Source organism: Tursiops truncatus, chromosome 14 (genome assembly GCF_011762595.2).
Source record: "Tursiops truncatus isolate mTurTru1 chromosome 14, mTurTru1.mat.Y, whole genome shotgun sequence".
NCBI lineage: Eukaryota > Metazoa > Chordata > Mammalia > Artiodactyla > Delphinidae > Tursiops > Tursiops truncatus.
This window is the reverse complement of record NC_047047.1, coordinates 82,718,346-82,732,230: the sequence shown is the minus strand read 5'-3', so window position 1 is coordinate 82,732,230 and position 13,885 is coordinate 82,718,346. Positions and strand designations below refer to the sequence as shown.

Sequence of the window (13,885 nt, the reverse complement as noted above, 5' to 3'; positions counted from 1 at the left end):
GGTGACATGCCCGTGGAGCTGGACCTGCCAAGGAGTAATGACAGAGTAGGAGCAGGCAGCAGTGCTGTACGAGTGGGACCCCTGCCGTGGCGGGGGGAAAGATCCCTCTAGCTCCCCTAGCTGGCCAGGACGCACAGGGTGCTAGTGGAATGAATTAGGCTCAGTCTAAAAGAATTCTAAGCAACGCTTGCAGCCAAGGGTGAGGACAGTACTCGTCTAGGCCAGGGATTCTACAACCATCAGGCTTAATGATGCCTCAACACACCTGCTGTCAGGGCCAGGCTGGGCCTGATAAAACAACAGTTAAATCATATTTTCAAAATCCATGACTTGATGAAATAAGGTACACGGAAAAGTACTTTGCAAATGCAAACAATAAAGACATGTGAATAGTTTTCTTTAAACAGATACCACTCCTCCATGTTTCCTATTTTTTTTAATGATCAACAAATAGGAACTTCTAGTTCCAGATAAGATGGAGTAGATGTACTTCTCCCTGTTCCTCCTGCCAAGGAGAGCTAAAAACTCTAGACACCAGCCAGAAAACAGTCATCAGCAGACTCTGAGAGGTGGAGACAAGGGCAGACTGGCTGGTGACTGTGGAGCCCAAGGAAGGACATGGTGGTGTTTTCCCTGGGTTTTCTTTGTGCCTCTTATATCCTGGACCAGGTGCTGGGGAAGCAGGCACCCAGAAACACCAATGGACACGGACAGGAGAGAAAACAAGAAAAGTCTGCCCTCTCAAGCAACGGACCAGGAATGATGCAGCCTGGCAAGACAGAAAATGTCTAGACAGTAACTATACTACCCTAAAAAAAAGCACCAAAGATACAACTGGGGCTCCACCCCCATCAGCAAAGGCCAAGTGGAGAGCCGACATTTCCACCCTCACCCTGCTGTCATGAGGCACCCCCATCTCAGCCTCCCTCTGCAATTGGGTGGTGTTACAGATGGTGGGGGTGGGAGCAGAGGCAGCCGCCCTGCTAGTCAGCAATGAGCCCCCTCGACAGTGTTAAGAGAGATCACGTGCGAGCCTGGACTTTCACCCTCACCCAGCAGTAACCTGGCACTGTTTCCGCTCCCCACAGGGTGGTCTCAGAGCAGGCTGAGTGAAAAGCTGGGGCATTCACTCCCTTCCAGAGGTAAGAGGTGTTCAGCCCCCAGAGTGTAGGTCCAGGAGGAGGCATCTCTTCCCCTGCCAGCCAGGATAGTGTCAGCAGAGACCTGCTCTAACAGAAGGTGTAAGATCCAGAGTCTCATAACACCCAAAAAGTCTAGGGTTCAAGCAAAAATCACTCTTCGTACCAAGAACCGGGAAAAGCTCAACTTGAATGAGAAGAGACCACAGTTGCCAACACTGAGTTGACGTGATGCTGGAATTAACTAATAAGGGTTTTACAACAGCCATCAAAGTCTTTCAAGAAGCAATAATGAATATGCTCCAAAAAAGGATAATCTCAGTAAAGATGTGGAAGATACAGAGAAGAACCAAATGGAAACTTTAGAACTAAAAAATACAATAGCCAAAGCAAAAAATGCACTGGATGGGTTCAAAAGCAAAATGGAGAGGACAGAGAAAAGAATCACTGAACTTGAAGATAGAAAAATAGGAATTACCCAATTTGAACAACAGAGAGAGTGAGTAGACAAAAGAAAAAAAAAAAAGAAAGAAAACGGACATGGCCTCATAGACCTGTGAGACTATAGCAAAAAGATCTAACATTCTTGTCATCAGGGCCCGAGAAGGAAAGAGGGAGGGTTTGAAAAAGTATGTGAAGAAATAATGGCTGAAAATATTCCTAATTTGGCAAAAGACTTAAACCTACAGAGTCAAGAAGCTGAGAGATCCTCAAACTGGAAAAAGAAATAAAGCCATGCCACGATACATCATGGACAAATTTCTGAAAACCAAAGATAAAAAGAGCAAGGAGAAATAACACCTTATCTTCAGAGGAAAAAGCAACTTGAAGAACAGCAGATTTCTCATCAGAAACCATGGAAGCCAGAAGGAAGTGGCACAACATGTCAAATGCTGAAAGAACTCTACCCCAGAAGTCTAGATCCAGCAAAAACGTTCTCCAGGAACCGAGAGGATTACAAGACCTTCTCAGATGTAGGAAAACTAAGACGACGGGTCACCAGCAGACCTACCCTTAAAGAATGTCTAAAGGATGCCCTTGAAAAAGAAAGGAAATGACAAAAGAAAGAATACTGGAACATCAGGAAGGAAGAATGAACACGAGAGAACGTAAAAATGCGGGTAAATATAATAAATTTCCCTTGTCCTCTTGGGTTTTCTAAAAGCAAGTGTATGGGTCCTCAAGAGGTCCAAGATGGCTCATTCTCACCCGTAGGCAAACCGCACCACCTGCAGGATTGATTTAAGAGGCCAGTTGCTTACCTGAAGCTTCTCAGATTGTGGTGCTTGCACCACCTGCATCAGTGTCTCCTCAGGCTGTTTCCTGGGCTACTCACCAAACCCAATTAATCAGAATTTCTAGAGATGGGCTGCAGGACTCTGCTTGCAAAGGTGATGGTTACATACACTAAGGTGTAAAGTCCTCAGGTCTGAGTTGAACTTTTGTTAATAAAGAATCAGGCTCAGTCACTCAGTGTTAACTTCTGAGGAAGATGAGAACAAAGTGTTTTATAAATTCCCTGCAAGATTGGAACAAATTTTAAGGTAAAAAAGTAATCAATATCCCACCTGAGGTCAAGGTCACAAACCTCTGGATCATCACAGGGTACTGTTCTAGGAAGTGTGGGCTCACAGACGGATCTGTTATTCTTCTCTGCTTCAGTTTCTTCCTCTGCAAAACGGGGACAGCATCTGCATTTCCTAACTGATGGGGTCAAGTTGAAGAGTAAAACAAGCGAGCTATGATGTGCTTGTAAATGACTATTCTTGCCCAATGTGAATGATTAACCTCCCCTTCTTTATCTTTTTTTTAATTTTTTAAATTAAATTTGATTTCATCTGTGGCTTTCACTTTTCATTTTTTATTATTGTTTAAAATTTATTTAATTTTTATTTTTGGTTGCATTGGGTCTTCGTTGCCGCGCACGGGCTTGCTCTAGTTGCAGCTACTCTTTGTTGCGGTGTGCGGGCTTCTTATTGTGGTGGCTTCTCTTGTTGCAGAGCACGAGCTCTAGGCACACAGGTTCAGTAGTTGCGGCACACAGGTTCAGTAGTTGTGGCTCGCAGGCTCAGTAGTTGAGCTAGCTCGGTTGCTCCGCAGCATGTGGGATCTTCCTGGACCAGGGCTCGAACCCGTGTTCCCTGCATTGGCAGGCGGATTCTTAACCACTGCACCACCAGGGAAATCCCAACCTCTCCTTCTTTAAAGAGGGCCATCACGTCGCCCTTTTTTCTTGGAAATATGGTGTCTCTATGCTCTTCACAAAAACTCCGGGAAAGGCAGAGACGGTTAAGATAAAATGTGCCACTTAATCCAACCGGCCTTTCCTCCAGGGTCCCGCTGATGGGCAGCCCCAGCACTGAAACATATGAGGGCCCTGGCATCCGCGGCGCTGGGAAGACAGCGTGATCCTGGCTGAGCTGAGGATGGGTGCCCAGGGACTGCTCCAGCCCCAGCAGGTCCCCGCTGCTGGCTGGGTCCCCGGCACTCACCTCCCTGAAAATGCAGCCTTAGGTCCTGTCGCCTCCCGCAGACAGGGGTAGCAGTGACACGTGACAGGCATCAAGGGGCTTGCAGAACCCTTGTGCTGTTTCCAGCTGGGGAGAAGGGATATTGTAAATTGTCATTTTTAGGCAAGTGGGAGGGTAGACTCTGGGAGTGAAAGCCTCAAAGACGTGGGGATGGTGAGGGTGAGGGCGTGGAGAGAAGTGTGTCACTACTTGAAAAACAAATTCTCTCCACCAGCCGACTTGAGCGGCCAGTGATCAGAAGTACCCGTCCTGGCGCCTCCTGGGTGCCACCAGCGCCCCATCGGCGGCCTCTCGGGTCGGGAAAGGGCAGTGGCCGAAGCACCGCGGGCGCAGGACGCGTGTCCGCCGAGCGCGCCCCAGCCCCGGCCTGAGCCCCTGACCTGTCTGCGGGACTGGGCGGCGGGGCGCGGCGAGGCGGCAGCCGGGGCCGGGCGCGCACGCTGTGCGGGGCGGGCGGGTTCCTCCCCTCTGAAGTCATGGACTTGGCGCTCGGCATCGCGGCCGGCGCGCAAATGTGGCTTCGGCCAAAAAGGGGAAAGAAGAAAAAAAAAGCGCACAATGTGTTTCTTGTTAGGGACTCGCAAGCCGGGCCTCGGGTTTTACTTTTGGTGCCGCATTATAATATTGAGATGCAGCTTGATTCCGGACAAGCCCGCCCTCGTCGCTGGCCAGAGAGGGCTGCTGCGGATTCCCACGGACGCCGGTGGGCAGCCCCAGCGGCCCGGGCGCCGCGGCCCATGCGGGGGGGAGCACGGTGGGCGGCGGCCAGGGGTCCCCGCTGTGACCCGGGCTCCCCGCGGGGGCCGGACCCCGCGACGCGCGCCCCGGGGCGGCGCAGACTCGGCGACGCCAGCCCCGCGCCCGCCAGCTCGCGGGCGGCCCGGGATTGTTTTGCAAGACCTTATCTCTCGCTCAAGTTAATTTTCTTTTTTAATTTGGTGACCGGAACAAAAGCCACAGGAAAATCCTTTGTGAAAGCTAAACGCGCCCACAAATCGGGGCACTTCACAGCATTTGTAACTAAATATTTGCCGTGCTGGTAGTTAAATCGGCCCCTCCGCCAAACTTTCCAAACTTTGCTTTCTTTGAACGGGGCTGAAAGGTGATCTCCCTACAAGGAGATCAGAAGGTTGAAAGCAATTGGCTTTAGCAAGGCGTTTTTCCTGGTGCTCTTGAGATCTCTGGGCAAACAGGACCGCGCGCGAATCCTAGAAGGAATTGGGGCCGGGATGGGGATGGCGGCGGCGCGGGGGAGGTACGACTGCTAAGCCATTGTAGTAGCCGAAGCGCTTTGTTAGTGCAATTTATTAGCTGTGTGCGACAAGAACGAGAAGAGGTTAGGCAGGTCTTCAAAACTACCCAAAGGGAGAAAAATAAACATCCCCTTGTTTGCTTTTTGTGGTTTTGCTCATTTTCTTCCCCTCTCTTTGCCCCTCATCTAAGGCTGTTTTCAACCCAAATTCGGTTATCTGGTTTCAGGGTAAGGGCTCCCTCTTGCCAAGGTATTAAATAAACAAGTAAAGCAAAAACTTGAATCCTTATGTAATCCAGATGCCGTTTCCTCGAAAACCACAACAAACCACGCTAAACCAGATAACAGCATCGGGAGCAGCAGTGGCCCCACCCCCGCGGTTTCGGGGCCAGCAGAGGACATCCATGTTCAGGAACTCCTCTCCAGGACAGACGATAAATAATTGCTGCTAGCACTCTAAACTGCAGATGCGCACCCTTGAGGGATCCGGATGCCATAAACTGTCCGGGAATGTTGGCATCTGGTTCTTAAAATGGAACTTTCCCTAGAGATAAAGCCGGGACCGAGGAGGCGTCTGCGTCCGAGGGCTGACTTGGAACTTTCTGGCCTCTTGATGTTCTCTGTTGAAAACGCAGCATCGGGAAGGGGCTAAAAGCCTGCCCGTCTTTGTAGTGGTAATGAGGACGCAGACGCGGGTCCGCTGCGCTCCGAGGCTGGGAGCCGCGGGACCAGGCTGTACATCCTCCCGCCTCCCGGGGGGCGGAGTGGGGGGCTGTTCTGGAAAAATCTGAGGGTTTTTAGCTCAACCTCCAAGGGTTCCGAGGAGGAAGGCAGGGGACAGTAGGGGTGCAGGGGTGAGGGGTCCTTCAAAGGTATTTTGGGGAGTCCAGCATCAAAGTCATCCCCGCGAGGATCCAAAGGAACACATAAATCTCGACATCCACTAAGACAGTCACCTTCTCCCCATCCGCCCTAACCCTCGCGCCAGCCCCACCCTGAACGCCTCGGTTGCAAAAACAAATAAAATAAAGCAAAACCTTTTTTTGCTTTGGCAACCTCTAAGCCACATTACGCCTCCTGCACAAGGAAGATTTCTTTCTTCTCCCTCTCCCGGCTTTTTTTTTTCTTCTCTCCCCAACCCCCCTTTTCTTTTCTTCTCGGTCGTCCTTCCTTCCCCCAAATCGCTCGAAACTTAAGACGTGCAGCGGCTGCAGGTGCTCGCGGGCCGGGCGGCCCGGCCGGGGCGAGCCTGGGACGGCCGGGCCTCGCAGGCATTGATCAGCTGGGCGCGCGCGCTGAGTGACGGCGCGGTTGCCATGGCAGCCGCCTGAGCGGCGCCGCGAGGACAAGGCTGCAGGGCGGCGTGAATGGGCGGCGTCACGCGCCTGGCGCCAGAGAGTCTGCTCCGGGGCTCCGGCTCCGGCCCCGCCGCGGCCTGGCCCTCGCGCTGCCGCCGCCGCCGCCGCTGCCAATTCATCACCTGTCAGGGATCACTCGGGGGGTCACGGGCGGAATGGACACAGCTGTGAGAACAAAACCGGGGGAAAGAAAGGCGAGCGCTCCCAATTGTGCCAGATGTGCAGGGAGGACCTTGAGACCGCCCCCCCCCGGCCCCCCGCAGGCTCCTCCCGCCCCCAGTTGCATCACGCGGGGATTGCAAAGGCGGCCCAGCCGGCCCGGTGCGCCCGGCCCGGAGCTGCTTCTGATCACAGCGAGGGGCTGGACGCGCTGGGAGCCGGCGGCCGAGCCCCGGGTGGAGACCGAGGGAGTGAGCCCTGGAACCAGGTTAGGGGAACTTCCAGGGCAGGCGTGTGGCTTTAAGTGGGTGTGTGTGTAGGGGGGGGAATTGCATCTCCACCCCCCCCCCACCGGAAGCCATTCACACCTTCCCACCAGCCACAGATCCAGCAAATCCAGGGCCCTTTCTACAGCTTTAAGAGTCCTCAAATGCAAACCCACTGAGACACCAATTGACAGATTTTTCAATGCTTTGTAACCCACCCCGAAAATGCTCCAACACCGTTTTGCCGATGAAAGCATAATTTTAAAGGTAATTTCGTATTGGGTTTGCTGAGACAGACATACTAGTAATTCAAGCCTTTTTTTTTTAATCATTGACTTATACAGCCTCATAATCCCCTTAAAATGATCTTTAAATGAATGTAGAACTGGGTAGCGTGCCAATCGAATCGAATTCAACACAATCAGGCTGACTGGACTCTGACATGGCCGCTAAAGAAAGAAACACCAGAAAACTTTAACCATATTTAGCCATTTTACTGCATCAGGGTACAAAAATGATCATGGGAGAAGGCAGTGGCTCAGTCAGCTTTGCAAGTGTGTAAAGTAATCCTGCACAACGCTCATTAGGAACCAGCCCAGAGCCTGACTGTAGGGATAATGAGGCTGGCACGGATGTTAACATACGGTGTCCTTGGAAAAAGCTAGGAACGCGTCAGTATCTCAGAGCTGCAATGTCCAAGAATCACAAGTAATAATTTGAGAATCCCAAAGATGTTTGTTTACGTTGGCTATTATTGTAAAATAGTCAAAGTATAACATCATGAACCAAAATAGTGTCAAAACAAAATCTGTTCCACTGTGGCACGTATGTGACAGAAACACATGCACACAAAGTACATCAAAAGGCTCGAACTGTCGGGGACTCGGGTATGAAATCATTTCCAGACTTAATATCAGAGAAGAGGTTGTTAATGGAACACTGTCAGGAACAGAGTCGCAGGCAGCCTTTGCCCAGCCAGGCCCTGAGCAGATTTCTCTGCTGGTCAGGAAACTACCATCTCCATCCTCCAAACTGAAGTGGTTGGATTTTCTGAAAGTGACATCCACCCTAGCGCCACCAACTCTCCCTCCCTAAAGAGACGCCGTGGGGCAGGCACATGGCTGCAACTGGTGTCCGAAACCAGACCAGCTGGCTCACCGGTGACGAATTAATCATTCACTGAAGGAAAAAATACTGTATCCCCATTATTAAGCTTTGCTTTTTCTCCAGTTCTGCCCTCTTCCTCTTTCTTAAATGCAGAGGAGGTGGATGGAGATTGAGACAGAAAAGTAAACTTACCAATATAATATTTTGTCAGATTTTCTAGCATATTCTAGAGAAATATGATTTTCAAAACACACAACTAATTTATTGTAGTCTTCAGTTAAGCTAGAATTATGTGTGAATTTACTGAAAAGGATTTGAGTAAATAACTGCAAACTTTTTTTTTATTTAGACCGCAGGAATGAGGTCTTAAAATATGTCTAGAAAAAAGAGGGGCGGGGGAGACACAAACTGAAGCTGTTTCCAGTCCTAGTGCTGAAAAGATTCCCAACCTGGTACCTGACAGATTTTTTTTCTTAAATAGTGTGAAGATATCGACCAATGGCTGGGGCCACCTACCTATGCAAAAATTTAAAAATACAGCAGGCGCTGGAATGTGACACCAGAAATCACGATTTGTGCATAATTAATCACCTTACTGTGCCACCTACACTGCAGAACACAGATCACAGCCTCTCAAGGGCAGCGTATATAAATACAGCTTCAGTATACAAGTTTTCCTAATGATTTCCGATTACTAGGATCATTATAATAGCCTTCCCAGCTCTACAAAAGGAACCCAGAGTCTTGCCTCTCAGAGCTCCTTAGCGATCAGCATGGTTTCCAATAAGTACTCATTTTACAGAGTTTACAATAATGCCTCCTGCGTCACTCCGGGTTGCACGATCCCACACTAAACCTGTCGCTGAATGCGCGCGTGGGTGTTTTTGGTTTTGTTTTTTACAAAGCTTTTCCTTATCTTTAGAGACCGAACTCACTCTACAAAAGTCACTTGTCGATGGCAAACTTATTTGCGTTTCCACTTTCTTCAGAAATGCTTTCTATCTTGATGACATTCCGTGAGGCGCAGGGAACGGCGGTGACTTTCCCTCTGCTGTGCAGACCTAGCCTGTGTCGCTGTGATTTTAGGGATGCTGAGAGCTCCGAGGTGTAGAGGCTTCGTCGGGGGACACCTTACGGGGAGGGTCCTGCCTAGCCATTGGGAGTAGAATTAAGATGCACATTTAGATTCCCGGGGTCTCCGTCTCCCCCTCCCCCACCCTGTCCGCGACCGCCTTCTCCCTTTTCTCCGCTCCTCTCCTCCCCTGTCTTCCCCCTCTCCCGTGCTCCCCTCCGCTCCCCTCCGCTCCCCTGCACTCCCCTCCGGCCCGGCGCTTACTGTACTCTATTTACCACCCGAGCTGGGCTCGCGCCCGCCCCGCCCACCCCGCGGGGATTGGCTGGGAACGCGGAAGGACCGAGCGCTCGCCTCGCGCCTGCGTCCGCCAATGAGGGAGCCCGTCAGGCCTGATGGACACGCCGACTTCCACCAATGGGGACGCAGGGAAGCCGGATCGTGTTGCCCCGGCGAGCCCTAATAAAAGCCGCCGGGCCGGGCTTTCAGCTTCATTCTGAGCCGAGCCCGGTGCCGAGGGCAGGTAGCTCCGCAGACGGCGGCGGCGGCGGCGGCGGCGGCGGCGACGACGACGGCGGCGGCGGCGGCGGCGGACTGAGCTCCGGGGCAGCCCGCTCCCTCCTCCCGGTCTCTCATTCCCCGCGATCAGCATGAAAGCCTTCAGTCCAGTGAGGTCCGTTAGGAAAAACAGCCTTTCGGACCACAGCCTGGGCATCTCCCGGAGCAAAACCCCGGTGGACGACCCGATGAGCCTGCTGTATAACATGAACGACTGCTACTCCAAGCTCAAGGAGCTGGTGCCCAGCATCCCCCAGAACAAGAAGGTGAGCAAGATGGAAATCCTGCAGCACGTCATCGACTACATCTTGGACCTGCAGATCGCCCTGGACTCGCACCCCACTATTGTCAGCCTGCACCACCAGCGGCCCGGGCAGAGCCAGGCGTCCAGGACGCCGCTGACCACCCTAAACACGGACATCAGCATCCTGTCCTTTCAGGTAAGACCTGCTCCCGATGCCCCACTCGCTGCCGCGCACCCCCAGCGATGCCTGGGCTGCCCCTGGCAGAGCCATTGTCCAGACGGCCGGCCGTAGTCGGTGACTTACAGATGAGCTAATAACTTTATTATTATTATTTACAAATATGGTGTAGATTGAGTCGTGCGTGAAATTACTGGTAAGTTCTGACCTGTTAATGCATCTGTCTTCGAGTCTGAATGTAGTATTAACGTGTTTAATGGAACTTGCTGTTTTAAAAAAGGCCCTTTCTCCTTAAGATTGTCTAACGTTGTGCCTCTTATCTCCTTTTTCGCAGGCTTCTGAATTCCCTTCTGAGTTAATGTCAAATGACAGCAAAGCGCTCTGTGGCTGAATAAATGGTGAGTGTTCGCTTGTGCCTCGCGTTGAACTGGCGCTTGGAGTGTGTGTGTGCGCGCGCGCGTGTGTACTTGCGTATCTGTAAAAATGTTGGCTTGGTAAATGAATGTGTACTTCGTTGTATTACACGTAGTACATTGTTTACACGTACTCTAGACACGAAGGGGCCTCTAGCTCCTGTTACTCAAAATCCCACGACATTTACCTTTAAAAAAAAAAATGATGCCAGTAACTTACTCGGAAGGTGGTGGAGACAAATGTGTACTGGCTTCTGTGGGCATGTAACATACTCCGGCTGTTTTCTGCTATCGCTCTGGTACTATGAGGTACTAACCTCCATATAATTAATCTTATCGCCACAAATTCCATAGGGATCCTCCTTCCCAAAAACTGCAGCCCTCTGGGATTCAGCTAACCCGAGCATTGCTGCCCTGTGCCTCAGACCCTGTGATGTGGGATTCCGACTTCCCTATCTGTTAACGAAAGGGCTGTTTTCAATCAAATAATTGTTACAAGAAGCAGACTGGCGCCTGTGAGCACTGCCGTTGGAGATCCAAATAAGAGATGGCGTTGGGAAGCTTTTCCCCCGAGTCTCTGCTATTTTAATGTTGAATTTGCGCTGTCCAGGCCGAGTGTGTGTGTTGCATCTGGACGCCGGGGTTTGCCCAACGTTTGAGTGTTTGGTTAAGTGTTCAGACTGCGGCTTCCTCCTGGCACCAGTCTGCCGCCTCTGCCCTTAGGTTAAAATCTCCTAACACCCCCTTCTCTCCCAGTCTTTTGCAGGCGCTGACTTTTTGTTTCCTTTGCACAATAACAACAACAACTCCACAGGCTCTTTTAAGGCGCTGAACTCACTTTTCAACCCTTTCCCAAGGAGAACAAGTCAAAGGGACCTTTTTTAAAAATGGAAGGAAAACTAAGAATGATCAACTTCCCTAGGGTGTTTTCTGACATGGACTGTGATATTAGTTATTTATGAAAAAGACTTTTAAATGCCCTTTCTGCAGTTGGAAGGTTTTCTTTATATACTATTCCCACCATGGGGAGCGAAAACGTTAAAATCACAAGGAATTGCCCAATTTAAGCAGACTTTGCCTTTTTTCAAAGGTGGAGCGTGAATTCCAGAAGGATCCAGTATTCAGTTACTTAAATGAAGTCTTTCGGTCAGAAATTACCTTTTTGACGCAAGCCTACTGAATGCTGTGTATATGTTTATATATAAATATATATATATTGAGTGAAACCTTGTGAACTCTTTAATTAGAGTTTTCTTGTACAGTGGCAGAAATGTATATTTCTGCATACAAAGTGTAATGATGTACTTATTCATGCTAAACTTTTTATAAAAGTTTAGTTGTAAACTTAACCCTTTTATACAAAATAAATCAAGTGTGTTTATTGAATGGTGATTGCCTGCTTTATTTCAGAGGACCAGTGCTTTGATTTTTATTATGCTATGTTATATAACTGAACCCAAATAAATCCAAGTTCAAATTTATGTAGACTGTATAAGATTATAATAAACATGTCTGAAGTCAATACCTGACTCTGAATGATTTTTAAGATTCTCTTTCTGTCTCTATCGCGCCATTTTATTTAACCCCTCCTCCTTCATCCCTTCTATCACCCCCTAAGTGTTGGAAACCTGTGTGCTGAGAAATGCCTTATCGTATGTGTGGTCAGGGCTATCGCTTAGGGGCAAAGGGCCGCTGCTGCTTTTTAGGAGAGCTGACAGGGGCTGGGAAGTTTATAAACCCAGAAGTTTCTCTAAGTCCGTCAAGGAAAAATTAGTTCTCTGCTTTGGGGTTGGGTTTCAAACCAAGGAATTGCTGTGGTGGTGACTCCTGAGAGGTAGACCATTCAAATAAATGTGGACTCTGGAGGCCTACGTGTCTGTAGATGTCAAGACACTTCTGGAGTAAATGAAACTGCTGTGAATCAGAAGACAAAAGACTCTATAGAATTCAGAACATGATTTTAAGATTTAGAGGAAGGGCAAAAAGAAACCCCTCAGTGCCCCTGTCTCCTTATGACCCTTTGCCCTGGGAATTCCGCTGTAACCGGCCCCGAGCTCCAGCCTCTGCGCGCTGCCCCTGTGCCGAGAAGGACGGGGCCCACGTTCCAAGACAGGTGGCTATTAAACCGCCCTTCACCCTTGACTGCGCCGCCGCACTGCCTGCCCAGGCGAGGACAGAGTATCAGCCGGCTGTTTCCACCGCAGCCCTCACGTGGCAACCTTTGGACCCGGCTTTAAAATATATAGTTAGTATAGATACGTGTTTAAAATTTATATGTGTACGTATATTTATATTCTCAAATTGGAAGACACTTCCGCAGGGGTGTGAGGGGAGGGGGGCAGGTTCTGGAAGCTCGGTCCCGGGAGGACTGGAACTGGAGAAGGAAGCTGGAGGACAGGCGGGCGAGGATAGGTGTCTCACCTGTGGCCACTTTCTCAGGCCCAGCCGAGCAGGTGCTGGGTGGCGCCACCGAGTCTGACCTGGCGGCTGCGGTGTTTCCGGCCCTGACACTGAATCTATCACCAGTAAGCAGTGAGCGCCGGGTAGGGGTGGAGGATGGGGAGAGAGGCAGCCTGGGGATCTTAGCTCGAACCCTGCCACGTTCCCGCATCCTCGGCAGCGGTCCCGGCCCTGGAGCCTCCTTCCTCTTGGGCTGGCGCCCTGCAGCCGGCCAGGGCAGCTCTGGCCATCACCCGCGCCCTGCCCGTCATCCCCGTCGTGGACATCATGCTAGTCCGCAGGTGGGCCCGTCCTTTGATCCGGGCACAGTACCAGGGCCGTCGTTGTTGTTGATAATCATACCCCCAGGGAAGCGGGCTCTGGCTGTGGCACCTGGGCGCAGCCGGTCACCCGACCCACGCCTCCCTTCAGGCCTGTCGCCTGACGTCCGTCCACCTGTCGTCAGCCCCTCCGGCGCCCTGCACGACAGGCCACACTGCGTGGGGCTGGACCCGGGTGGGGCAAGGGCGGGAGGAGGGAGGACAGGTCGCTGCCCACCCCCGTCCTTTCCTCTGGGCGGGGAGGCGGGGGGACTGCGCAGACGCCAGCCCCGGGTTGCCCCCAGCCTCGGTGACCCTCTCGTGATCGGCTCAGATGGCGAGGGGATCTGACCCCGGCGGAGGGTCTCGTGCACGGGCTCCCTGGCTTTGCGGGGGAAGCTGTGTGGCCGGGGCGGGGCCTTTCGACAGCTGCACTGTCACTGGGAGCGGGGGACCGTTTGCAAGTTTTGGACGACGACCTAGAGTAGCAGCAGCGTCAAGGGAAAGAGGCACCCTTCGGAGGGGACTTTTCGCGGCGGAGCCCGGGCGGCCCTTCGAGGTCCGGCCGGTGGAGGCCGAGCGCCACCTGCTGGCTGGCGCGAGGAAGGCAGTTCGCGAGCGGGGTCTAAGGGGCCCGGGGCTTGGGGGCTTGGAACCCGAGTTAATCAGCTGGAGAGTTAGGGGAGAAATCACCGGGGAGACACAAGCTTTTGAAAATGAATGATGATGTCATGAAAGCCTATTTCTCTAGCATGTGTACAGTCGTTTCCACATGGGACTCTTATTTCATCTTTACTACTTCATAACTTGGATACAATCCCCTTTTACAAACTAGTATCTACCACCAAC

General features: G+C 51.4%; 1 protein-coding gene across 1 annotated transcript; it reads left to right on the top strand.

Annotated features, from left to right (window-relative positions):
- Nucleotides 1-9,403: 9,403 nt before the first annotated feature.
- On the top strand, nt 9,404-11,799 carry ID2 (inhibitor of DNA binding 2). Its single transcript, XM_004310628.4, has 3 exons — nt 9,404-9,882; nt 10,199-10,262; nt 11,034-11,799. The coding sequence occupies exons 1-2, from the start codon at nt 9,535-9,537 to the stop codon at nt 10,253-10,255; spliced, it is 405 nt and encodes a 134-aa protein (XP_004310676.1). The 5' UTR covers nt 9,404-9,534; the 3' UTR covers nt 10,256-10,262; nt 11,034-11,799.
- The last annotated feature ends 2,086 nt before the right edge of the window (nt 11,800-13,885 follow it).